The sequence below is a fragment of the Trachinotus anak genome, unplaced genomic scaffold, assembly GCF_046630095.1.
Source record: "Trachinotus anak isolate AG129_WGS33_773 ecotype Australia unplaced genomic scaffold, CSIRO_AGI_Tana_v1 ptg000009l, whole genome shotgun sequence".
In the NCBI taxonomy this organism is placed as follows: domain Eukaryota; kingdom Metazoa; phylum Chordata; class Actinopteri; order Carangiformes; family Carangidae; genus Trachinotus; species Trachinotus anak.
In genome coordinates, this window is record NW_027273860.1 from 6,550,359 (window position 1) to 6,576,004 (window position 25,646).

At 42.8% G+C, this 25,646-nt stretch overlaps 2 protein-coding genes across 4 annotated transcripts in view; both read left to right on the forward strand.

The window, feature by feature from the left end:
• The first annotated feature begins 752 nt into the window (after positions 1-752).
• topbp1 (DNA topoisomerase II binding protein 1) lies at positions 753-12,185 on the forward strand. Its single transcript, XM_071484814.1, has 28 exons — positions 753-1,005; positions 1,101-1,166; positions 1,396-1,489; positions 1,585-1,719; positions 1,827-1,970; positions 2,298-2,479; positions 2,691-2,884; positions 3,095-3,271; positions 3,426-3,592; positions 3,711-3,874; positions 4,174-4,418; positions 4,514-4,851; positions 5,121-5,293; positions 5,455-5,666; positions 5,996-6,312; positions 6,431-6,616; positions 6,724-6,839; positions 6,934-7,057; positions 7,885-8,043; positions 8,175-8,464; positions 8,548-8,777; positions 8,969-9,111; positions 9,290-9,386; positions 9,762-9,925; positions 10,474-10,602; positions 10,747-10,836; positions 11,424-11,585; positions 11,950-12,185. The coding sequence occupies exons 3-28, from the start codon at positions 1,403-1,405 to the stop codon at positions 12,076-12,078; spliced, it is 4,554 nt and encodes a 1,517-aa protein (XP_071340915.1). The 5' UTR covers positions 753-1,005; positions 1,101-1,166; positions 1,396-1,402; the 3' UTR covers positions 12,079-12,185.
• Positions 12,186-14,005: 1,820 nt separating this feature from the next.
• tmem108 (transmembrane protein 108) overlaps positions 14,006-25,646 on the forward strand; it is a 44,133-nt gene continuing 32,492 nt past the window's right edge. Inside the window, exon 1 of one of the 3 annotated variants that reach the window (XM_071484816.1) lies at positions 14,006-14,332. The gene's annotated coding sequence lies outside the window, so the exon portion shown is untranslated. Of the gene's footprint in view, positions 14,333-14,437; positions 14,612-14,669; positions 14,945-25,646 lie in introns of those variants that run through there. The other 2 variants (XM_071484815.1, XM_071484817.1) reach the window with 2 other exon arrangements.

Here is a 25,646-nt window from a genome sequence, read left to right on the forward strand (position 1 = left end):
ATGAATATATTTATTTTCTCAGAGAGTGAAGTAAGTGAAGTTTTGTTTGGAATATTCCACATTAAGCCATATGATCACATCATATTATATGCTTTGAACCAGCAAGCTACAAACATGGCTTTCAACCATAGCTACCACTGAGGACATGACACTATTTTTTTCTAGGAATTTTGAGGTTTTACTATTAAACACTTGGTTTACATACAACCAGTTCATTGTAGCTTTTTGAGACTCTAAATATATACATTTTTACATTTAATTCTGAGACAACATCATAATTCCTTAAGTCAAGTATTTCCCGAAGAGAATTGCATTTCTAAGAGTGTGGACCAGGCCACAACACATTTTCATTTTCATTTACATGTTGGGGAAATGAAAATGGAATTACTGACATGAATTTCATTAGAGGAAAACTGTCTGACAACAAATATTCATTTGATGGAGAAAAATGTTTGATGTTTACGTTTACTTTTACCAGCTGTACAAAGAACCGTAAATCTATCTACAAGTTTGGCAACGTTGTCCAGACTAGTGCTGTGCATGTTGAGGCTTCTTTCCCTCAATTGTTTAATACAAAAGACATCAACACTTTCTGTGTTTTATTTTTTCCTTTGCTCAAAGACAGCTCATACATAAAATTTCACAACACCATCCATGTATTAGTTAAGTTCTATTGCATTTTCACAATGTATGTGGAATACTCAGTCTGCTGCGGATCTTTTAACACTGGAGCCTGACTCCACACGGTCGGATTAGCAGGGAACACCGGAAATTACGCAAAAGGCGCGAATAACAACAAAGAATATACTTCAGTTTCGCCGAGCTATTATCATTAAATTATTGTAAAATGCTAATTAATTTCGTCAGTGATGTGGAGATTAGTAACTTTCGTTTATGACCGTATGAATACTAATGGCTTTTGAAGCATTTTTTAACGTTAACTATAAGTTATATATACTTGTTTGAATATTAGCTAACCGGTTTACTAGGTTCCTTTCAAGGAAGGTAGCGCAGCTTCTGTCTGTTAAATAAACTGTTATATTCCGATGACTTTCTTGTTGACAGGCTTTAGTAACGTTATTCTACTTCCCTATGACTAGTTAGAGTTCATACTGATTACTGTCACAGAACAGACTTTATTATCAGACTGAGTCCATCAAGAGGAGGTAAGGTCCCATCTGTTGTCCTGATATTAACGGAAAGGATTATTTGTAGTTGTAGGTTAATATTATATGTATAACATTGTCCACATAGTATATTGACAGTTTCATATTTGCTTGCTGAAATGTAAAATGTAGCTTTACAGCTGAGTCATGGTATTCACATGTCCTCTGTAGACGATCATTGCTGTCAATCCAGAGGGTGTTGTTCATTTTTTCATTGTTGCTTGTACAGGTTCACCATGTCCAAAGGAGACCAGGAAGGCTTCATAGTTAAGTTTGTGAAAAGTAAAGGAGAAAAAACAGAGTATGCTGTCAAGGCTTATGAGGTAAACCACACTCTTACTGTTGGTGTTTATATTTCTGCCGTTGCCTTCCTATCTCTTTGGCAGTCGATGATAATATTTGTCTTGTGTGTATACAGGCCATTTTGGAGCTGCAGTCTGAGAAGTACTTGAAAACCATCGATGAGGATGCTGTTCTACAGATGGACCAGAAGGACAAGTCTCTGTTTGTGTTCAGCAGCTTCACCTCCTCAGCCTTTCTGCACTGCAAGAAGGTATAACTCCTACATTGTAACCTAGATCCAGAGTTTCACAGGAATTGGTTAAAATGCTATAATGGAGATGAATGCTTCTCCTTCGCACTCTGTCATTTGTCATGTAGCTTGGCTGCCGAGTCGTGAGTCCACTGGTGGTATTGTACTGCCTGCAGCATCAGCGTTGTGTTCCCAAAGCAGAGAAGCCTGTCTATAACATGGCCATGGCTGATGTCACTGTTTCCTGCACGAGCCTGGAGAAAGCATCGCGGGTTAGTTCCCTGCATTTCGTACTTTGTAGATTATTGCTTTTTTGAAATCAGCAGTTGAATAAATGCCAAACACATCAGTGAGAATATGAATGATTGTGATGTGAAACATGAAGCAGCATCAGCATAATTACAATAAACTAAATGGAACCAAATGGACCAGTTTGTCTTTAATGGTACATAGATGTAGTCCCAAAGTAATACACGCAGTACAAAAATTGCAATGTAATGCATTCTGACTTGTATAGTTGGTTAAGAGTTGAGAAGTCAGGAGAGTGTCTTCTAAAGTGTCCTTTATGTTTATGACTGAATGTCCGGCTGTCTCTGCAGGCAGAGGTGATGGATCTGGTGCAACTCATGGGTGGACGGGTCTACCTTGACCTAAATGTGTCTGTCACACATCTGATAGCAGGAGAGGTGGGCAGCAAGAAATACCTGGTAGCTGCCAGCCTTGGTAAACCCATTCTGCTGCCCAGCTGGGTCAAAGCCTGCTGGGAGAAATCTCAGGACAGGTACTGCCTTGTTTATACTTGCATGTCCTTTCTGAAATCTGCATAACATGGTTTGGGATCCTTGTTGCATCGTATCAGTTTTGTCCATATATTGTATATACAGATGTGTATCACATTGACGTGGAAATAATAGTTGTAGTTGTGCAATTAATAATATGGATAATAAAAACATTAAAATGATAAAAATGAGTCTCGGTTCTGCCTCCTCCAGTCTGTTCAGGTATACAGATCTACCCACTGAGGACTACCTGTGTCCTGTGCTGCGTGGCTGTACTGTGTGTGTGACTGGCCTCTCCAGCACAGAGCGCAAAGAGGTGCAGCGGCTCTGTGAGCAGCATGGAGCCAGCTATACCGGTCAGCTCAAAATGAATGAGTGTACACACCTCATAGTTAGTGAACCAACAGGTAAGTCACCAGGAATTTAAGCACATTGGTTAAAAAGTTCCATAAGCTGTAAGATATTACAGCTTTTATTGCATTTGAAAATAAATGAAAATACAAATAGCTCAACCAATAATTTAATAAAACATCTTGGCAATTATGAACTTATCATCACAGTATATAGAAAAATTATTATAGCTGTATATCAAGCTGATTATTTGTATTTGGTTGCAGGTCAGAAGTACGAGTGTGCTCGGAAGTGGAATGTGTATTGTGTGTCCCTGCACTGGCTGTTTGACAGCATAGAGAAGGGCTTTTGTCAAGACGAGAGCAGGTACACGGTGGAGCGCAACGCATCAAAGACCACTCGACCGCACACTTCTACCCCTACTGGCACCAGCAAGAAGGAGGGTGAGCCACAGAAGGATTGGGTCACTTGTTTGACTTGTTCGTTGTTGACTATATTTAATGATGTTATATTAATGTTTCTGATTTGCCACATTAGGCCTATAACATACTGTATTGAAGAATTATTATTATTATTATTTTTTTTTTTAAATTGTAGAGGGTCCATCTCTGTTGGGCTTGAGCCACATCTCTGTCAACGCTAGCATGACAATAAACGACACAGCTCTCACCAACGGCACCATCAGCCGCCTGGAGGCTCCAGACCCTATAGAGAGCCTGGACCTCACCGTCTGTCCAGCTGATGATATACTGGATGGCTGTAAGGTAGGTCAAATATTCCTTCTCATAGAGTGTGGCAAATTCCTATTCCTCAGTTTTAATGTGGTAATTATTGACTGATAATGTAATGGACAAGTTTGATTTGTTGTTGAATGTTGTGCAGCTGTATCTGTGCGGCCTGCCTGGGAAGAAACTGGAGAAGCTGCGGCGTCTTGTGAACGCTGCAGGAGGTCTCCGCTTCAACCAGCCCAGCGAGGAACTCACACATGTGGTCATGGGAGAGCTGGATCAGGACCTCAAGAACTTTCTCTCCAAAGTGACTCATAGGTCTGAACTCCAGAGATTAATACTCTTCATATTTATTGCCTCCTCAGTTCAAGATTTGGTCTGTTTTGACCTTTTCAGCCCACAAAACAATAAAAAGTACTGAATCCTAAGGTCTTTAAATACATACAAAATATGTTAGGCTGAAAAAAGAGTATATAATGAATAAATAATACAAGTACAATTTTTAATTTGCTGTAAAAAGCATCTTGGGTCTGACTTGTAACTGCAATTTAGAAGCTTTAGAAACAGTACATTAGATAATTGAAACGTGACTGATGTGTCTGTTTGTTATTTCCCAGGCCCCATGTAGTGACAGTGCAGTGGCTGCTGGACAGTTTCACCAAAGGCAGTTTACTCCCAGAATCAGGCTACCTCCACCCTGACTGTCTGCCCCCGGCTGCAGCCTCTGTGTCTGTGGCGGCCCGTCACACCCCCACCTCCCGGGCCTCAGTTGGTCCCCCAGTGGCCAGTCCTAGCACTCCCAGGCAAAAGAGAGCGGAGGAGGATCTGCTATCACAGTACATGGATGATGACCCAACAGTAGGTGTGTAGGTGTTTGGTGTAATGATACGCCATTACTGTAATGTCCAAGACATCTGAAGCCTGGCAGTAACATCTGGTTGGTCTTTTATCCTACAGTTGACATGCCTCCACCAGCAACAGAGAGCAACAGCAGGAAGTCCATGAGTACATTTGCAGAGCCTCAGCCCGACCCCTGGACACCAAACCAGACCAGAGGACTACAGCCAGACTCAACCCTGCAGGAGGCCAGCGAGGGAGGCCTGTTTGTTGGGAAATGTTTCCTTCTTGTGGGCTTTGGCGCTGAGGCCGAAGCCCAGCTCTCTCTGCTGGTGACAGAACATGGAGGCAGGGTGCTGATGGGTCGTACACGGGTTGTGGCCGACTATGCCGTGGTGCCGCTGTTGGGCTGTTCTGTGGAGGCCACAGTGGACGAGGTGGTCACTGATACCTGGCTGGTAAGATCACAGCCATGCTGTTTTCTTTTGACCTGTGTGGGCAGGACAAGGTGACAAAACAAGCCATTTGAAGATGGCACCTTGCTCCGTGCTCTGGGAAGTTGTGACCGGATATTTTTCTTTTTTTTTTTTTTTAATTTATCAACTAATACATTTATTTAAAAAAAATAATAATCAGATAAGTTGATAATGAAAAGAATCTGTTTTGTTTGCTCTGGGAGTCTGCTTTGTAGGTTTGACAGCTAATAGGTATGTGTTGCTCTTTCAAGGCCATGTGTGTGGAGAAGGAGTGTATTCTGCAGCTTTCCTCCAACCCCTTGTTCACCCCTGTTCCTGTGATGGACGGACGTTTACCTCTCAAGGATTGTGTCCTCTCTGTCAGCCAGTTTACTGGAGCAGAGAGAGAGTCTTTGGTGGAGCTGGCCAAACACCTTGGAGCCAAGTATGACTACACCTGACCACACACAAAATCACTTTTAATTTTGATCTCCATGGTATGAAAATTGCTCTCTCTGCTTCATACCTTTTATCATCATGTGGCCTGCCCACTCACTGTGAAGCACCTCTTCTAAACCTCCAGCTTTTCTTTGCTCTCACCTGCAGTGTTCAGGATTACTTTGTGCGCCAGGCTAACCAGAAGAAAGGCATGCTGGCCAGCACTCACCTGGTGTTGCAGAGCCCCGAGGGCACGAAGTACCAGGCAGCAAAGAAATGGGGGCTTCCTGCTGTCACCATGCACTGGATATTAGAGTCTGCTCAGACCGGCCAGAGGGCAAAAGAGGAGCGATTTCTAGTTGACCTCCCACCCTCACCAGGTAGGAGACGATATCAGTAGCTCTGTGCTGTTTAGAAAAACATGATATTTGTTATATTTGCATGGGCTGGATATAGAACATGATGGATAAAAATAATCATAGGTAATAACTGACTAGTGTTTTTACTTTTACTTTTTTAAATTAACCCTTATCCAAGAGGTTATTTAAATATAACTAAACAAGGTATTTTCAGTAAGCTGACTAAACTAACTAATATATAACTTGACCCAGTCCCATCTGAAGTGGTTAAAGTCGTGTTTTTTTTTTTTTGGTTTTTTTTTTGTTGTTTTTGTTTTATATTTGAGAATAACTACTTTCCTCTTCCACAGAGAGAGATGAAGAGAGTTTTGTTGGTGGTTCTCAGAAGCCATCCATGCCTCCTCCAGTTTGTTCATCTCCAGAGATCCCTTTGCTGGGTGTCCAGAGCGGTAAGGCTGTAACTCCGCTGGATTTAGGTCGCTTTCAGAGCAAAGTGTTCCGCTCTGTTTTGGACGAGATGAAGCCCAAAGACGACATCAGTACCCCCAAACAGAACCAGGAGGGCGGCAGAAGGAAGCCACTTCAAAAGGAGCCCTTGCTGCAGCTGGACACTCCCTCTCGTTTCCTCAGCAGAGACCAGCTCTTTAGGCCCTCCTTTGATATCAAGGTTTGGACTGACTGAATGCAACAGGGTCCTAGAATTGATATGATTTTTGCTAAAGCTTATTGCAGTAAATATGCACCAATATTTAATAGATAATTCTTTGACTGATTCTTATATTTAGGATGCACTAGGAGCTTTGGAGACTCCAGGTGGGAGATCCAAGCCAGGAGAGAGGGCGGAGACTCCACTGACGGATGTCATCAACAGGAACCTGAGGGTGGCTCTGGCTAATAGCAGCCGCAATACAGTTGCAGATATGCAAGCAGTCTCAGCTAGCCCCCAGCTTAGCACGACAAGGGAGAAGGAGGTAAACCAAACAGCCAAATACAGTACATAAACTCTAACTAGCACACAGTACAGGAAATGATTTTATGTACAATTAATGCAAATTTTACTCCCAATTTTGTATACAAGGCTCCAGAAAGAGAAGCTGGACCCCTGAGTGGTGTTGTGATCTGTGTGGGAAAGAAGCTGAGCAAAATGCAAAGTGAACTGAATGCTATCGCTGCCTCGCTTGGAGCTGACTTTAGGTATTCAACGCAGTTTTGCAAATTCCTCTTATTTATTGATTTACTGAATATGGACGCAAATAGTACATATGTCTCTTTCTCAATGTGTTTTTAGGTGGGCTTGTGACGACACAGTGACACACTACATCTACCAGGGCCGAGTGGGGGACAACACCCGGGAATACAGAGGAGTGAAGGAGAGAGGACTGCATGTGGTCTCCCAGTACTGGCTGGAGGCGGTAGGTTTCCCACTAGCTGATATAAATAGAGCTCACCTGATAATCTATGCTGTAGAGCTAACACCTATTTACTTTAAAATAAACTACTAAGTTAGTAATAAGTTATCTGTATTATGCATTTTAGCATCACAGATCATTGCACATAAAAGTATACTAGTATTCATGGTAAAATATTTTGGTGATCAACAGCAATCCTTTTTGATTTAGTAATTAACCAAGTAAAATAAGCATTTATTCAAAATAAAAGTCTAGAAGGGGCTGGTATCGATCCCACCACACCCTGGACAAAAGGCAAGAAAAGCCTAAAACATGACACCAGTCTGTCACACGACTAGTTAATATATAGAAACTACAATCAGAAGCAATTCAGCTTTCAGTTCACTTGACCTGCTATGTAAATAAAACCCAGTCATAAGCCACAAGGAAAAGATCAGGGCCAATATTCTAGCCCTGTCTTTCCGAGCCGTTATGCAAACCTCATCAAACATTAGGAAAAATATTTCTTCATGTTACTTAAACAAGCTTGTAAAGAAACGACGTCTTTAAGAAGGCACATGAAGTGTTATCAAACTTGGGTTTAATTTAATTTGGGTTCAGTTTTGTGCCTCCTGTTGCCGTTCAGTGCCCACTTAGCACAGCTCACTGGGAGGAACTAATTATCATCCCATCACCAGCTTTGATATGCTAATTTTGGAGACAGATGGGAGTTTCAGCTATGTTTCCCCTCCGTAGTTGTTTTGTTCAGTTAAATGTAGAAAAAGCTGTAACACATTTATGTGCAGATATGTGCTGCGCGCACTAACAATCAACCCATGCTGTTTGTGCAGTGTGCTGAGGAGCAGAGGCATGTCCCGGAGTCTCTGTATCCTTTCACCTACAACCCCAAGATGAGCCTGAACCTGAGCCAGGTGCCCAACAGCTCTCAGAGGTCTCCACCTTTAACACGAACACAACTCAGAGACCTCACTGAGGCCAAGGACAACAAAGTGGGTGTAATAATAACAATAAGAGGCACTGGATATTTTTCTGGGTTGGCGCAAAATACTATTGAATAATAATATTTGATATTAGTTATCTGTTTCCCATTTAATTATGTGTTTTATGATCTGTCCTTCAGTCAGACCACAGCGCCACAGAAGAAGCTACAACCCCACGTCGTGTAAGTGATGGAAGTGTAGATCAAGAAGAGATGAATGATACTACAGATATTTCAGAGACTCTGGAAATGAGAGAGAACCTGCAAAGACAGCTCCAGGAGATCATGTCAGCCACCAAGCTGACAACAGGGAGGCGAACCTCAGTCAGACTCACCAGGATGGGGTCTGGAGGTGCCGATTCGGGGCCACACACACCTGATGGGAGCCGAGTCGGACGTAGTGGGAGCAGGCGCACTCTAGAAGCTCTGAGGTGACAAAGGCATAAAGCAAACGTATGAGTCCAGCATCCAGCTCCCATGTTGAGACTTTACTCTTACTCTGTCCTGATTCCAGGGTTACCAGAGAAGCAGCCATGGACCTGAACACAGAGCCATCCCAGAGTGAGCAGATAGTTTGGGATGACCCTACGGCCAGGGAGGAGAGAGCCAAGCTGGCTGACAATTTACAGTGGCCTGGTAGTCCCTCACAGTATTCAGAGCCCCTTGCTCCTCCACCTCCCCCTACTGCAGAAGACGGCTCCCAGATGAGGAACTCCATGACAGACTCTGAGCTGGTGGAGATGGGTAAGAGATCAGGAGACATTTGCACCAACTGTTAATTTACACTGAGCTTAGTTATAACTTCTCACACTCAGTAATTGGTGCAACCCAGTAATGTACGCAACTCTCAAGTTAGTCTCGTTCAGAAGAGAGTAATGACACCGTACATGTATACAATGGAGAAATAATCACTTATCCCTAATATCCTCTCCCAGCTGCTTGTGATGTCATTGATCAGCACCTGGGCCAGAAAGTCATGACCCCTCCATCAAAAGAGACAGGAAATGACATCCTCACTCCTAAAGCCCCCAGCATCGCCTTTCCTCTTGCCAACCCCCCAGTAGCACCAGAGCCACAGGTAAGGATTCATATTTACATGAACAAGTTGATGCATCTTGATGGAAATTAACTTGCAGCGTGGATTTAAGTATAAATTGGCTTTGGAAACTCAAACTATAATGGATTTCGACAGAGCATCACTGCACCATCTCTCTCAGTCAAGCTGCTGGTGCTAAAAAGTTGTTTCTTTCTCTCAGGAGCAGCAAGAGGAAGAAAAGCAGCCACCCAGATTTCAGCTTTCCTCCCTCAGCCCTCAGGAACGCATTGATTACAGTCACCTCATAGAGGAGCTTGGTGAGTCTCGCAGCTAATTAGGGCTCTAACAGTGTTTCATCATGCTGCAGTAAAAAAAAGCAACAAATCACAGGCCTGCAGTCAGAGAAGTCCCTGGTGACTGAAAAGCTGGATCTGCCTCCAGGGTCTGGGAATATGTCCTCCAGCAGAAGCTCAGCATCATCAGATGAGTCAGGTTTTCACTGCTCACAAAAAGTTGACTCATGTTTGAATCTTACAGAGTGTATTCTCCCAGAATGCATCATTTACAAATATTAGAAACATCAAGAAAAGCTGTTTGAGGAACTTTTTATAATCTGTCTATAACTCCTGTTTAGATACACCCTATGTTATGTTGTGTTCAGTTTCTGTCTCTATTTCTGTTCTGTATATTAGGTGGTGTTGTCCTGGACAAGCAGTCTTTTGACTCCAGCTGCTCCCACATCATCGTAGGGACTCCTCTGCGCAACGAGAAGTACCTGGCAGCAATGGCAGCTGGCAAATGGATCCTGCACCGCTCGTACCTGGAGGCCTGCCGATCTGTGGGTCGCTTCATCCAGGTCTGAATGTGAAGATTTGCTCCTTAATGTTTTAGTGCTACTAGAAGACAACTATCAACACAGTGTATTTGCAGTGATCTTCAAATATAATTTGAAAAAATAAATAAGAATTTGAGGTCTTTTTAAGATATTGAAACCACCACAAAAATGATTTAATATGTTATATTTATGATATGGTTTACTGACCACTTTTCATAATATTAAAGGTCTGACTGTTACTGACCATTTTGATGTTCAGGATTTTCCTCAGCTATGTTTATTAAATGTTGACTAAAGATTGTTTTTGACAGATATTTTTTTTGTATATTTCCTTTAGAATTGGCTTCAGTAGCATAATGTGGTCTGAGTGTTGTAGTCTTGGTTTTCTAAAACCTTCCAATAATCTACAGCAGCTTGCAGCGGCATATAGAATAGAACGTCACTAGTATGAATACTGCAGTTTTTAAGGTTTTTATCAGCCAAAGTTGCACAAATTTTCACTCATCCACCTCTATCACAAAACGATCAGAGGCAGGTGGTATTTTCATTGATATATCTGTTTGTTCCAGGAGGATGAGTATGAATGGGGCAGTAGCTCCATCCTGGATGCATTGCCCTCCATCACCTCCCAGCAGAGGAGACTGGCGTCGGCTGCCATGCGTTGGAGGAAAACCCTGCAGGGACGCTCTGAACGAGGGGTACTTATGAACTCATTCACATACACTGTTAACGCTACAGGGCCTATTCTCAATTCTCACTGTTACTGTGTTATGCACGTCCTGAGAATTTAAATAGACTGAGTATGAAACATTTCTCTCTAAATGAGCCTTTTTATTTTTCAGGGTGCCTTCAGTGGCTGGACAGTCATGCTGAACATCGACCAGAACAGAGAATCAGGCTTCAGGCGGTTACTGCAGTCTGGTGGAGCGAAGGTTGGCGCTTGTTTATTGTAAAGTCTAACATCATGTGTCCTTCACTCGCTACTGCAGTTATCAAATCAGCCAGAGAGCAACATGTATATGAGAGGGAAAGATTTTTAGACAGCGTGTTAACCAGTGGAGAGAATCTCTGTCCACCCAAAAAGCAGAAAACTGAAAAAAAGATACATCTTTAGATTTTGTGATGTTAGCAGATGTGGCCCTTGTTTCGGGGGGGGGGGGGGGGGGGGGGGGCTCACCTCTGCTGCAAACCACTGTGGGAAACCTGAAACCACTGGTTTTAAAACAGAGAATTTTCAGTTCTCACATTAGAGAACAGTCATGTAGGTGCAAGGTGCTGGCCAAAGAATGAAAATAACTGCTAAGCAAATAGGCCAGATGTTTATTAGATCAAATGAATGAAGCATATGCAAGGACACAGAATAGCATGATGACTTGGAACAAAATGGAAAAGTGGACAGCAACTCCTTGTTTACCAGGTCCCCTGCCTTACCAAGACCTCCCCTATATTTTCAACCAAATTTTCATTGGTTTGGTTTTTTCCCACAATTGTGAAGTTCTAACCTGTAATTTCTCTCCAGGTCCTGCCCAGTCCCTCCCCATCCCTGTACAAAGAGGCCACTCACCTGTTTGCAGACTTCAGCCGGCTGAAGCCCGGGGACTTCAGAGTGGATGTATCAGAGGCGACCTCCCAAGGAGTCACGTGTTTGAAGCCAGAGTACATCGCAGACTACCTCATGCAGGTTAGCCCTTCATTAAGATCATCACTGGACTGGCCTAATATTATTTATGAAGGACAAAATCTCAGGTGTTTCTCTGTAATGTTTATGTGAAGGTAACAAGATGTCGCTTCAGGGCTGAATGCCAAAGTTAAACAAGAGTACAAAGCGTGGCAAAGATGGATGCTAACAAATGTTTTGTTTACGCATTGTGGCCATTGTAACGTAGCTGAAAAATAATTGCATGAGATACTTTGACCTTTTACTTTGACAGTTTGTCTCAATAATTTTAAGTGACTTTATCTTGATAGCAGTCAGATTAGGTCAGTTTTAATGTTTGATTAAATGCTTAAAATGGTCTGACGCTGCCTTTTTCTCTTTTCTCCAGGAGCCAACTCCACCTATTGAGCTGTACTACCTCAGTGAAGCTCCTCCGGAGGAAAATCCCAGTACTCCGTCACGTAAACGTAAAGCAGCAGCCGACACGTCCAGGCTGAAAAAGAGCCGTCTGACGTGAATTGTATCTCTTAAATATTGTCATTGTAATCCTTATCGCCTGTGAAAATGAGTGTAAATGAGATTGTCTTTTATTTCATATGTGAAAATAAAATAAATGTAGCACTGCTTGTGTCTTTCTGTCATTTTTATACAAGAGCACTTCAGTTGCTGCTGCCTGCACTGTGAGACTCTATCTGTGATGGATGGCTCAATGAAGGTCTGCAGAAAATGTTGAGTCACGTTTTGTAATTGGGTGCAGTGGTATTTTCTGATCTGTAGGGGGCAGTAGACCGTCACTGTATGACTGGATGATGTTACAGATGATCTCTTCAACAGATTGAATAAGTGACTGTCTGATTTGCTCTTTTATTTTTGAAAATCTGGGATCATGAAATGCTTAGAGAATGCTTAAGAAGTCAATGCAATTATCATTTTTATTGTTTTTGCAAAATAAAATATGCCATTATGTTTCTATAATAGGATCTCTTGTGTTTAATGGTGCTGTCTTGTTCATTCATAAACAAGAAGTCATCCAGCAGCTGAAATGACTGATGAAATTCATTTAAACTCTTAAACCTGGGTCAAACACACATGCTCTCCCCCACCCAGTTATTATGAGCCTCTTGTACTGGCTGTTGATCTGCCCATATGGTAAACACCAGATTTTGTTTACCCAGTGTTGGTTTAGGCCTTTGGTACAGTGATGTGCTCTTTCATACCAGGGTGCCAGCTGAGGGTAGAGGCCCCTGGTCCCTCCCATATGGACAGATAAGTGGTTTAAGCTCAGAATAGATGGACCAGCTGACAGACTCAGGGCTGAGCTGCTGTTTGAGAGGTGTGGGATTAGACGAGGAAGAGCTGTACTGACAGGGGAAACATGACTCAGACTCCAGGGGCCTCCAGCAAAGTAGGGAGTAGCAAAAGGTCACTAGGAGAGGTCTGCACAAAAAAGAACATTTAAGTTTCCCTCTTTACCACCAACGGTACTACTGCTTATTTGGTTACAGCAGTGGTTCCCAATTTTTCTGAATAACGAGCAAACTGGACCAATGTTTTCTTAGGACGCCTGGTCACATAAGTTCATATATGGTAATAAGTTGTGAGCTGTTTGACCTGTGATTTTCAGATTCAGATCATTTAAAGAAGTAAAACTACCCAACATTTTATAATTAAAAAAAATCAAAGAGAAAAATATTTGTCTTGTTATCCTGTTAATCTTCTTGTGACCCCTTAATATATCCAGTGACCCCATCAATGGGTCTCAACCCCCAGATTGTGAACCAATGAGCTGTAGCACTCTGAGTCTTATCAAACTGTGTAACATGTGTCTATTTTGGGATAATTCAAAGTAGACAATGTAGAAAAAAACTTAATTTAATCATCAGATTTGACCTATGTTGGAAGGACATTTATTATATAACATTAACTTCAATTGATGCTCATGAAAAGAAATGATTGCAGCCATCCTATTAATTCTCCAACCTTCAAAAATAGGACTCAGATGCCTCACCATCTTGAGCCATCGTTTGAAAGTTCATCCATCTTTTTCTTTAAATGACTCTTTAGTTTATTTATACATCAATTAAACATGAAAAATAATATCACATACCCAGGACAGCCCAAATCATGTCTGATCAAGGGTTAAAAAGTTAATAAATCCATTTATCTGATAATGAAACAAAACAAGGAAGCAAATGTTGGCATTTAAGAAGCTATATTAACTATTTTTACTCAGTTAATGACTTAAAATATTACTACATCACTACATCATGAGACACAATAAGTGACATATCAGTCACAGGTGCCTCTAGTGTCCACTGAGTCAGGACCGGTGTCTGCAATGCTTTGAATCAACAGGTGTCCCCACAGAGGTGGGCCAATCTCCCACTTCTCTGACTGGCAGGTCGCCAGGAGGTGCTTGCGCCACTGACGCCTCATTCCTCATCCTCCTCCGCTGTGAGGGAACTTAAAGGGTTTTTTTGTTTTTTCCTGCCGGGACAGTGGATTTCAGCACAGGGAGAGCACGACTCTCCGCCGAGGGAGGAAACTCTGCAGCAGTCCTCATTAAAATTCCCTGTCCGTACACTCACCACAGAAAACCTCCTGTGGTGGGTGGCACCGGCGTCCTGCGCGCCTCTTAATTGCGCACCACGCACTGAGGAGCGATCGCGGTTTCGGCGCCAGCGGAGCCGGGGATCACGCTGCCGTGAGGCGGGGGAGTTGTCTGCTTCATGTCCCCATATCCACGGCGTCAAGGCTGAGAGAGGAAAAAGGTGAGTTCGGGGAGGTCCGGCAAAGGGTGGCGCCCTGCGCATCTCATCCGGCGCTTGGACGCACTGTGTCGCTTCCCAGTGGCCAGAGGGAGGGGGGGGGGGGGAGTCCGCTGCTGGGGGTTCACTGGCTTCTCGCTGCGGCTCATGATTGTGACATTTCTCGGTGGGGACTAGCAACATGTGCGCCCGGGTGGTGTGAAGTGTGACACAGCGGCTCTGAGGTTGCGTTTCTCTCGGATACGCCAAGTACCCGACGTTACGGCGCACCTAGTGTAATAGGTAAGCGCATCAGTTTATGCCTCTACTTTACATTTGACAGCTCGCCGCCTGCTCTGTGTCTCTGGCGTGTTTTGCTCTGGCAGTACCTCTACGTATGGATTATGTCCTGCATCTGGTTTGAAATCCTGGCTGAAGGTTTCCAGGCAGTCACGGGCAGCAGCGGCTGTCACAGACAAAAGCGTCAAATCACTGTCAGCGCTGCATTCAACCAACACTGCAACACGGATCCATGCTCTATGGGCTCAGAGCGTCATTACTGTCAGAAAATGACATGAGAAGTTGAGAAGTCAGTTCTCTGGAAGATTCCTGGAAAGTCAAAATTTCATTGGGAAGGTGAGAAGAAATGATTCAGTTTTTAGTTTGGTGTGGGATTCAGCACAGTCTCAGTCTCTGTTTTAGAAGCAAAAAAAAAAAAGGGATATCATGGGCAATTAAGAAAATGTTCTCTGAAGTGTTTCATTGGACTTTGAGTGAGACTATTCTTGCAGAGATTAATGGTAAAGATTTGCAGCTCATGGCGCTCGCCCCAGTTTATTTACAGCAGCAGTAGGCTTGTTTACTTTCAAACATAACAACTTTAAAGTTTTTGAAGAGGGAGAAAGCCATCAATCTTTCAACTTGAAGATCTCTGCCCAAAGTACGCTTCAAGTGGTTTATGTCTCAGGCAACATGGCAGCAACAAAGCAGATAATAGGAGAAACTCTCTTAAAATGTTGGACCACCACGAACGACCCCGGCATCACCAAATACCCCTTTTGAATGTGGAGCTCCAGCTTTGTTTTCAAGCACAGTAGGATCGCATAGAAGCACAGTTTAAAGTGTGTACCAATTGAACCTGCCGGCCACTCTCCCCATTGTGACAGGAATGTTTGGTTGCATGCTCTCCACAGAAACCCCCCACTCCTTTGTTCTGGGGGGACAATCCCCCAGTGCCATGTGTGCAGTGGTGGGGGGAGGGAGCGGGGTCAGCGGGGGTATTGACATCTGTAGCTGACAGCTTCCTCGGGGCGAGCTGACATGCTGTGATACCATGAATGGGTATTAGGGAGCATATGAGGAAAGCACTTAACACTAATGAGGACATTTATGCTCTGTGCACCCAAGCTCCGGGGCCAGTCGTATATCCCAAGAGATATCGCGCAATGCTGACAATTCTGCCATAATTTATTGAATTTAATGCCATAGCTTCTTCTTCAGGTTGCAATTAATAGAGAATATTTGGCTGCTGATGTCAGTAATTCTAAACCCTTTTGTTATTCAGCAACATTTCACTGGATTTGTTTGATTGGCATAGTTTGACATCAGCCTTAAGTCAAATTAAGTTCATTTAGTCCGAAATCTAGCTGATGGGACTGTCATTAGTTTTGCAGGTATTTTGGTCTTAAACCAAATCAAATTTCTGACATGTCCATGGTTTTGAGGAAAGATCAGCCAATCAGCAAATTTATTACAATTCATCCTGAGGGGAACATGAATTTTTGTACACAATTTCATGACGATCCATCCAGTAGTTGTTGATGCATTTTACTAAAAGCCATGAATGTAAACCAGAAGGTTGCACTAAAAGAAAGAGTCAGGGGATCACCAAAGTTTGCAGGGTCCATCCTCTGAGGACCATGAATCCCTGTACCCAATGTCATTGCAATCTTCATGAGGATGCTAGAAAAAAGTCAAGGCATCAGTAAAGTCACAGATGTATCCTCTGGGGACCATTAATGTCTGCACTGGATTTCATGGGCTAATAATTGTTGAGATACTTGTTGCCAACAGACCAACATTATTATCCATAGACCCATGCAGCAGTTTAGTTAGTTTAGTTTCAGCTTCTCAGCTACAAGGATGTATTCATCAGACAAACCTAGTATTTTCAAGACATGACGAGTCAGTTAATGAAAACAGTAACTGATAGTGAAAAGAATCTGCCTGTTGCTGTCCTAACTTTGTCCCAGAGGGTTTCACAGTCTGTACAGGACATGGTAGCCGTCACCTGATTAATGAAAACCTCTCAAAAGCTTCATGGCCCCTCACGAAGTCAAGACCGAATGAATGATAGACAGAGGCCAAGATTTCAACATGTTATCACTGACAAATCCTGCAATTCAGTGTCTGTCAGTTGTTTTAGTGCCTTCCTATTTGGTGCAATATCTACTGTCAGTATTGGGAAGAATTTTCAGAGGACAGCGGAAGAACAATCTCTGCAGCTGCTCTCTTATCACCAATGTCAGGAAAAGCCTATGTTAACAATGAAAAACACTCAGGAAAATATCAGCTTTCCCATCCAGAGCGACAGACCTCCCTTAAACAAACTTATCAGGGAAGTTCCAGGAAACGGGAAAATCTGGTTTCTGACTCTTGGAGCAGAAAGTCTGCGCTGATGGGAAAGTTTTGGGGAATGTGGCTACGACAGTGTGAGCGGGTTTCATAATTGCACATAAGCATCCGCCATGACTGGTAGAGAGTGGTACGTGGGGAGGAATGCAGCCCCCACGGGCCCCTCATGCTACGCAGTATGTGCTCAGGATGGACTTTGCACCTTCCTCCAGCTTGACAAAAGAGCAAGTTGCCAAAACAGGATTTTGCCTAAGCAAAAGCCAGCTTGTGCCTGCGTTTCTTTTCCTGTGTTTTCTAAATGCCACGTAGTATTAACGAAGGCCCTCAGCTGCTTTCGAAATGACTTTCATTTAAGCTGAGAGGGGGCTCATACACAGGAACCACGGGGGGAGGTGCCACGCTGAAAAACAAGCGAAAGCCACTCTGTTCAACCAAGGAGAAAAATAAATTTTCCCCCATCAGGCACTTATGATCCTATCAGCTAAAGAGCATTACCATAGGACCAGAAGGAGCCTGGGGTAGTCGTGCAGAACTGCATGGCTCCAAAAAAACTCTTTCTTTCAAGGTGTTGACATTTGAAAGCCATTATACTGTATACAGTAGTATCAGAGCAGGCTCTGTTTGCCCATTGGGGGGTATCAGAGTGAATACTATACCATGTGATGTCTCAGGTAAACAAAAGACTTGAGTTCTTGGTGGTAGCAGTGACCTCACCTGCCCTGACTGAGCAGAGGCCACAGGAAAGGCAGATAGCAGATGAGGGAGGGAGGGGGGGCATCGGTAATGAATAACTAACCATTATGATGATTAAAGGGGGCGATGGGCACGGGGAGATAAGAGTGTGGTGACCGTCCGAGCATGAGGTGTTTACAAGGGGAATTCCTCACATTCCTCAGCTGCAGCCATGCCACTCCAATCTGCACCTCCACCCACTGATGGTCACTCTCTGTGCCAAGTGGGACCCAAGGGGCGGAAAGGGCCCAATGAGTTCCTTCACGGTAAATGTGTTGTGTAAGGTGCTTTTTGGGTGTTGCTGTAGAGACTTTTAGGTGTATTTGATAGAGCTAATACGACATGCTGAGCTAATACTTGCAGTAGATCCCTGGAGAGTTAAAATCCACGCAAAGGCTTGTTTTCAGCTTTGAGTGGGAACAAAGGAGATTTTCAGTTAAAGCTGGAGTCAGTAGTTTTCCACACATCCAGACTACAGCAAAATGCTGGAGTTTCACTTCATTGTAAATGGTATCCAGTAAGAATGTCATAACTGAGCTTGGTAACATTATCAAAAATGAGACAACATTCCCAACCACAGCAAAATGTTATTTTCAGCCAGGCTAACAAAGATGGCAAAGTCGATGATAACTTGGCCAAACCAGCTGCCTTTGGTGATGCCCTGACCTTTTCTCCAGTGGTAGCTACTATAAAATTCACATTTGTGGTTTTGAGTAGGCTAAAAACTCTCGTGCCATCATTGGATCAAAAATTGAATTTGGCCTGCAAAGCTTGTATGGGTCTACATTACCATCAGTCTCAGTCGTACACTTTGTTCATTGCTCACTAGCAAATGTTAACATATGAACACACTAAACAAAGAAAGCGAACATGGAAAATATTATATATGCTGAACGTCAGGGCGTTAGCATTGTCACTGTGAGCCTGTTAACATGCAGATGGTTTTAGTTCAGGAGCACCACTGTCACTACATAGAGCCTCTCAGACGCTTAGTCCCATTCTATTTATATATATATATATATATATATATATATATATATATATATATATATATATATATATATATATAGACTTATATAATAAAGAGTTATTCAGAAAAAAACGTATGTATTTCAGCTTTAAATTCAACAAAGGACTGCTGTGTGGTCAAATATTTAACCTGCTTGTGTCAAACTACAGGATGATCCCTCAGTGCTGTACCATAATTCCCAGTAGATTGCTCAGTGTTTTAAGGGTTACTTAGCTCACACACAAGTCTGTAAACCTATGAGGTAAAATATGGGTCTCTTGCGGTAATATTTTAGGTAATAAAGCAATTTCAAATATGTGGATATATTTAAAGTTTGTCTCTTACTCAATACTCTTAAGTGCAGAGACTTAAAAAAAAATCTCCGGTGGCTTTGGTACAAGGAAGTCATAAGGCTTGGCTTAACTCTAGTCTTTATCCCCTCCGTCTATGAAACATTTGTCTTCACAGGCAAGGCCTTTAAGCTTAACAGTTATTAGTTACTCAGCAGTTATTTTTTCCCTCCTCTCTGTTTATTTGTGTTGTTAGCATCTGAGGGCCTCTTTAATCCAGCTGTCTTTTCACACAGGGAATGATTAAAAAAAGTCCCTGCAGAAGAATGCAATTTGTTCATGTTTTTGTGGTGCGAGAGATGTGTAGTCGCCACGTATGGAAAGTGAAACACAGGTGACATAAGGCCTGTTCTGTAGGCAGCTTCGGGACACAGAGGGTTTGTGTTTTAGGATCAATCAGCACATTTTTTTAAATGCAGTGCAGATGACTGGGTCTAATAGGATTATGAGAAGGTCTGGCAGGAGGAGAATTCGTCCCTGAGAACTGCATGTTACCCAGTAAAACCTAGCTTGGGCTGGCCCCTGGGGGTGGGGGAGTCATGTGATGAAAGGGGACAATGCTAGCAGGTGTCAGCCAGATGATTATGAGGTCTGAGGCTGGGCTCACCTATGAGGATTACTCAGAGCCTCTAATGGATGGCAGGTTGTGACCCTGGCTAAAAAGGAAGCAAATCACCACCCTCTCGCCCAGAAAAGTGCTAGTCTATCAAATCAAAAAAGGAGAGAGAGATCTTCTATTCGCTGGTTTCCTTGGCAACTTCTTCAATCTGGATGTCTGTCAGATCAGCAGTGAACTTCTTGCAACAGGAAAGGCGTAAAGAACCTTGCAATTTTAATGTGTGAATACATGTCAGACCTGCGTTTTGGATACACACAGTATATTGTATTTACGTCTTTTGTTTTTATGTTGTCTTGAACCTTTTGAGCAAACAGTTAAAATCAAACCTTGTCTACCAGCCAGACTCGTCTGATGTAGGCTGCAGATTAAAGTGGCACCATATGCTGGGGTCTGTAGTCCCCTCCCCATGGTAGAGCTTATTATTGGGCTCCTATGTCACTGTCAATGGCTAATTGTTGTGGAGGATTGAGGTGACGGGGAGAACAACTCCCCTATCTTGTCTTAAATGCTTGGTCGTCTTTACTTTCCTCTGCACCGGAAAATCAAAGCATTTGCTTTTCCCCATACACACACAGCCTGTACATTTGTTGTCACCTAAAAGCCAAAGCCAGCATTTGATTTTGTGACCTGCACTACTCTTGTTTAAACCATTTAAGTGCCAGTTGAGGCAGCCAGGGGGAAAAAAATGTGGAGCTCTTGAGTATATAAAAGCATTGTTTTCTCTCTGTGCCCTGCCCATGCCGCATATGGCTCATTTCATGGCTGCTGGAGAATCTGATTGATGGGTTGAACAGCAGCAGGGCTGATGCTTCTCATGTGCAGTGCTTGGCAAGGCGAGAGCCAAGTCCCCAGCGAGGTCACATGAGGTAAAAGGAAATGTATAGGAGATGGAAGAAGGAGGATTCATCAGACGTTGACAGAGTTGTATTTTGTGCCAAAATGCTCCACACAACAAAAGCACAGGAAAGGTGGTTTTCCAGTGAACTCTACACGACAGCTACTGTGCAAACCAGAAGCCAGATAATGCAGCATCTGTCTGATGTCTTTCTTTCCAAGGGTGTCATGGGAGCTGACATTTCATTGTAATCATTGCATTAACCACCTCTCAGAGAACTCTGCAAATATAAAACTATTGGTGCTTGTCACCCCCAATTAGAGAGCAGTTTTATATGGTTTTGCTTCCATTCTCCTCCTCTGTCTCATTCTCCGGTCTAAGAGATTCGTGGCCCCAGGGGGCTGGAAAGCTGTCTAGTAATCTGAGACAGCATTAATACTGCAAAAGATGGAGCGAGGTGTCGGCACCGCAAATTAATTTTCATACACAGAGCGGCGTGTAAAAAGAAAAAAAGAAAAACTGCACAGTGATACAGTGGGATTTTGCCTGGCATGTGTGTGCTTGTTTGTTTGTTTGTGCAAAAGCCAGTTTGTGGTGCTGGTAGTGGTGGTTTGTGGCAGCTATATCACCATGGAGACTGTGGCATTATTGTGCAGGGAGGACGTTGATGCTGGAGTGAGTACGGGATTGGCAGCAGAAAGGAGCAACATGGCAACAACAAAATCTCAGTGGACAACAGCTGGACAGATGTCTGGCTTTGCGACAAACAGGAGACATGGAAATGTTTCCTTCAGCGTCTTTTACATTTACACCACCACTTGGTTCTGGTATAGACCCACGAAACCCTGAGATCCATGTTCACGACCAGATTATCTCATATATGCACTGAGAGGGGCAGTGCTGTGAACGACAGGCAGCAGGAGCCGAATGAAACTGCTGCTGAAGCTGTTGGAATTACTCCCCCCTTCCTCTCTCCCCGAAGAGGAGACTGTCCTTTTGGTAGAAGAGATGACTTGACGTTTTGGGTTTGTCAGAAGCTGCAAATAAATTGGACACATGGGTCGCTGTGCAGGCTGTTTGTGCTGTAAAAACACTGCAGCTTGCTGTGGTATACGATATGTCAAACACGCTGTAGTTACTGCAGTGATTTTTTACTCCCTCTCAACACTGTCATGAGAGTTTATGCATCTGGTGCTACTAGAATTATTTCATGTCTTTTATTTTTCTTCTCTACACACATAGTTGCAGACTTAAAGGACAGGTGGTTTTAGTTTTAGTCCCATAACATTAACATTTCTGTCCGGGTTGATTTGGTGCCATGTGGTTAATGGCACTAACAGCAAGTGGGATAATCATAAAAATACAAAATTGAAAATGCATATCCCAGAGTTCCTTTTGTAATGACATGCGTATCAACCCCTCAGGGCTGCAAACATGTCTTGAGCAGCTGTCTATCAGAAATGTAACAGGAGAAGAGCGACTCATCTGTTTACAGCAGTTGTTACAGTGCAGCCAAACAAACTGTGGGTTGACCGGATTCGTCATTTCACACTGTTCTGATGAAGAAGACCTAAAATGGGAGTCAACGGAGTAATCAAATCCTCTGCAACATGTCCAGTACATGCTGGCATCACTACCTGTCAATCCGTTGAGGTGTGTGCAGGTGTGTTATTTAAATCGGGGAAGACGGAAGTAGCTAGTAACAATAAAAAAATACTATATAGAGAGGCAATACAGAATGTAAATACAGTGAATGGCTATTGTTGGAAAATAGCCAATAGTATGATGTATACAAAACCACTGGAATGGTCCTTTAAATTGCTGTGCACATACGGCTTTGTCGTCTGTGGTACACAAGTACTCTCCTGCAAAAATTGTCACCACAGCAACTCTTAAAATATTGTCAGTGTGCATGTCAGGTTTGGCTGGCTCCTCTCCTTTCCCCTTGGCGCTCACTCCATTCTTCACTCTTTCACTAATAATAGACGCAGCTGCTGAACTTGCTGTATTGTCCCATCCCCGCACACGACATCACACAGAAGAGGGAAGCGGCAGAGTGATGGAGGGAGAGACACCTGCAAATTCTCTCCCAGCCAGCTCTGTCTCCCCGCGGGGCCAACCATTTGACATTTAACTACGATAGCCGTAAACAGGCCACTGGAATGTCATTGACATTCATTTTGTCTGGCGCAGTTTTTTGTCACTGGGTGGGTTTTGTCTGTCTTCAGCCCTTTTCAGTGGTGATGTCTGAATGAGTGGAAACTTCTGTCTCCAGCCAAAAATGTTAAAGAAAAACGTGCTAGCAGCAGGCAGGTTTTATGGTTACTGCTGAAGTGATTAGTTTGACAACAGAAAATGAATCAGTATATTTGATTTAAGTCATTTATCATGCCAAACATTTGCAGTTTCCTGCTTCTCAAACAGAGACTTTTCCATGTGTCAGTTCATTGTAAAATTAATTCAGGTTTTAGACTGTTAGTTGCATAAAATAGGCAATTTGAAGACATCGCCTTGGGCTCTGGGAAATTGGGAAGGATATTTTTCATGCTTGAGCTTAAGAAACTTTCAATAAAAGCTAAAGACAGGAGTTGGCTTTTGAAGTTTTATGGAAAGCATTTGTGAAACAGTGAAAAAAACAGTTACACAGTGATAGTGATTCCAAACAAGAAAAGGATCAGATACTTCAAACAATGTTCAAAAATAAGAGTTTAAACCATTAGCAAAGTAACTAGAACATTTGATTTGCTATTAACTGTGAACCATCTTTATGGTTACATGCACAAGCTCCATTTACATTAGAAATTTGGTTATTCTGTATTCAGTATTCTGTATATATAATCATAACAGTATCCAGGTTCTGATTATCTACTTGCAGGCAGCCCGTTTGTTCTTCACCGGGATGCTTCAAAAAATCCAGACATAACCAAGATACCAGTGCACATGTAAATGCACTCTCTCAACAATGACACAGTAGCCCTTTGCACCAATAATCAAAACATGCATCATTCTTCCACTTTTTACCAAAATTGAACTGATAAGATGAACTTGTAGTGTAGCGATTATGGCCACAGAGATAAGTGCCTGTTTTGATGAGTATGAAAATGTATAGAGTCGCACATTAGGGCCTTCGCAGTCGCCAGATCTTCACCTAATTGATCCCCATGGGAGATTTTGGTCTGACATGTTAAACAGTACTGTCCACCAGCATCATCAGCCAAGATGCATTGAAGCTGTTGTGGAGGCTCATGGTGGAAAAATACCTTACTAAGACACTTCTTGTATAATTATTATTATTATTACTGTTATTTTGTGGAGAGAAAGATTTATAACACTATGGACTTCTCTGATGAAACGCAGTAATCGTTTTCCTCGTGTTGTTCATTATCTTACCTATTGCAAGTCAGAACGAGAGGGCGTGTATCATCTGTATTTTATCACTTAATCATAGACTCTGTGAAGCTTGCCAAACAAATCACCTACAAGCCCAGCTCTTCCTCTGAGCTCCAGCTCCACCCTACCATGGCACTGAAACGCCACTTCATCCATAATATTAAACACTGCTGACTCTCTCTCTCTCTCTCTGTCTCTCTCTCTCTCTCTCTCTCTCTCTCTGTGAGTGTGTATGGTGTCACAGATCTCATCCAGATCATGCTGAGTCTGGCTTGTTCCTCTGCTGTTTACCTATTCATTAATTCAGCCATGAGTGATGGCACAGGCAAACCAAAGCTCTCCATCCTGTGGTAATTAAACGTCCGGTGGTGAGACATTTTCCCCCTGGAAAGCATTTTAAAAACTAATACACATGTGCACACACACACACACACACACACACACACACACACTCTGAGGTGCTGCTGGTGGGTGTCTCGGGCTAGTGTTGGTAATTAGCATGCTGAGTGGTTGCACTGATTGCTTCATCATTTCTCCGATAGGCGTCCCTGAGAGATATTTGATGGATGTTGCATGTTTGACAGTAATCCATGCTAAAGCATAGACTATAAGCTATTAATGCATACATCATGCTTTTCAAACTTTGAGGCTGCTTCACTCCTCTAAAGAGCTTACACCCTGATCCTGATCCTCTTGCGTCACATTTTCTCAATGCAGCTAAAGCTCAATGCAATTAACAAACATCTTTGTGTAGTTATTCGCCATAAACACAAGAATCCTGTTATAGCCTGTGTGAAAGGGAGGTTTCTAAATGTACATCAGCAGGGCTCAGATCCTCCTCTGTCTGAATGAATTGGAGTAATTGGTTTGTTTTTCTCACAGCAGTTCAGCCTGATGCTGTGAGCAAGACGGCAGTGATCAGCCCAGCCCAGTTTCACAGACAAGGACGCTAGAAGAAATTAGTGGCTATTTCTCAATATGGGTTTCAGTCACAGACAACGTTTAACTAGTGTCTTTTAAAAATGAAGTTTTCACTTTTTTATGAATAGGTAATACAATAATGAAAATACTTGATAGATTAATCAATACTGCAAATCATACTTAGTTCTGGCTGAGAGATATTTGCTTTCCATACAAAGTTCTTGCACCTCAAAAAGACTTCTAGACAGATATTGGATCATAAATCTTAACTGTGACAGAACACAAAAAACCTACATGCTGTCGCTGAGTCAAGAGTTGAAGTGCTCAACAATGTGCTGGATTTTTTTAGTTCTTTCAGAGAAGCTGTACTTGTCTACTTGATACTTTGTTCCTGTTCTAGTCTATAGATATTGTTGTTCAAATTCTGTCACTTCTAATACATCCCATTTGTTATTTGCTGCTTTTCTGGCAACAACATCTGTGCCATGTGGTGTTGTCTGCTCTCTAATATCATTTCAAATAATGTGTCATAACTCTACCCCTCCACCCACCCGCTGGACCGGCATCAGTAGGATTTCACTTTAAAATGTCAACCCTGTCATGTCCCCACACTGTCATATCTTCTGTCATCTCCAGGTAAACATCAATCCTAGAGCCGCAGGGAGTGACGGCCAAACTCATTACAGCTGCAGCTGCCACTGCTCCCTTTCCATGAAGTTTTTCACTTCCACCTCCTAACCAAATATTGCATCTTTAATCATTGCTCCATCATGTGGAGGCTGAACAAGTAAGGTCACCCCTGCCCGGATAGAAGACTCCAGGCTCCATCATTCTCAACCCTCTGAAGT

Coding starts and splice junctions, on each gene's coding strand:
- topbp1 (XM_071484814.1), top strand. CDS start 1,403: ATGTCCAAAGGAGACCAGGAAGGCTTCATAGTTAAGTTTGTGAAAAGT. Junction 1,971..2,297: donor GCCTGGAGAAAGCATCGCGG/GTTAGTTCCCTG, acceptor CTGTCTCTGCAG/GCAGAGGTGATGGATCTGGT. Junction 6,840..6,933: donor TCGCTTGGAGCTGACTTTAG/GTATTCAACGCA, acceptor ATGTGTTTTTAG/GTGGGCTTGTGACGACACAG.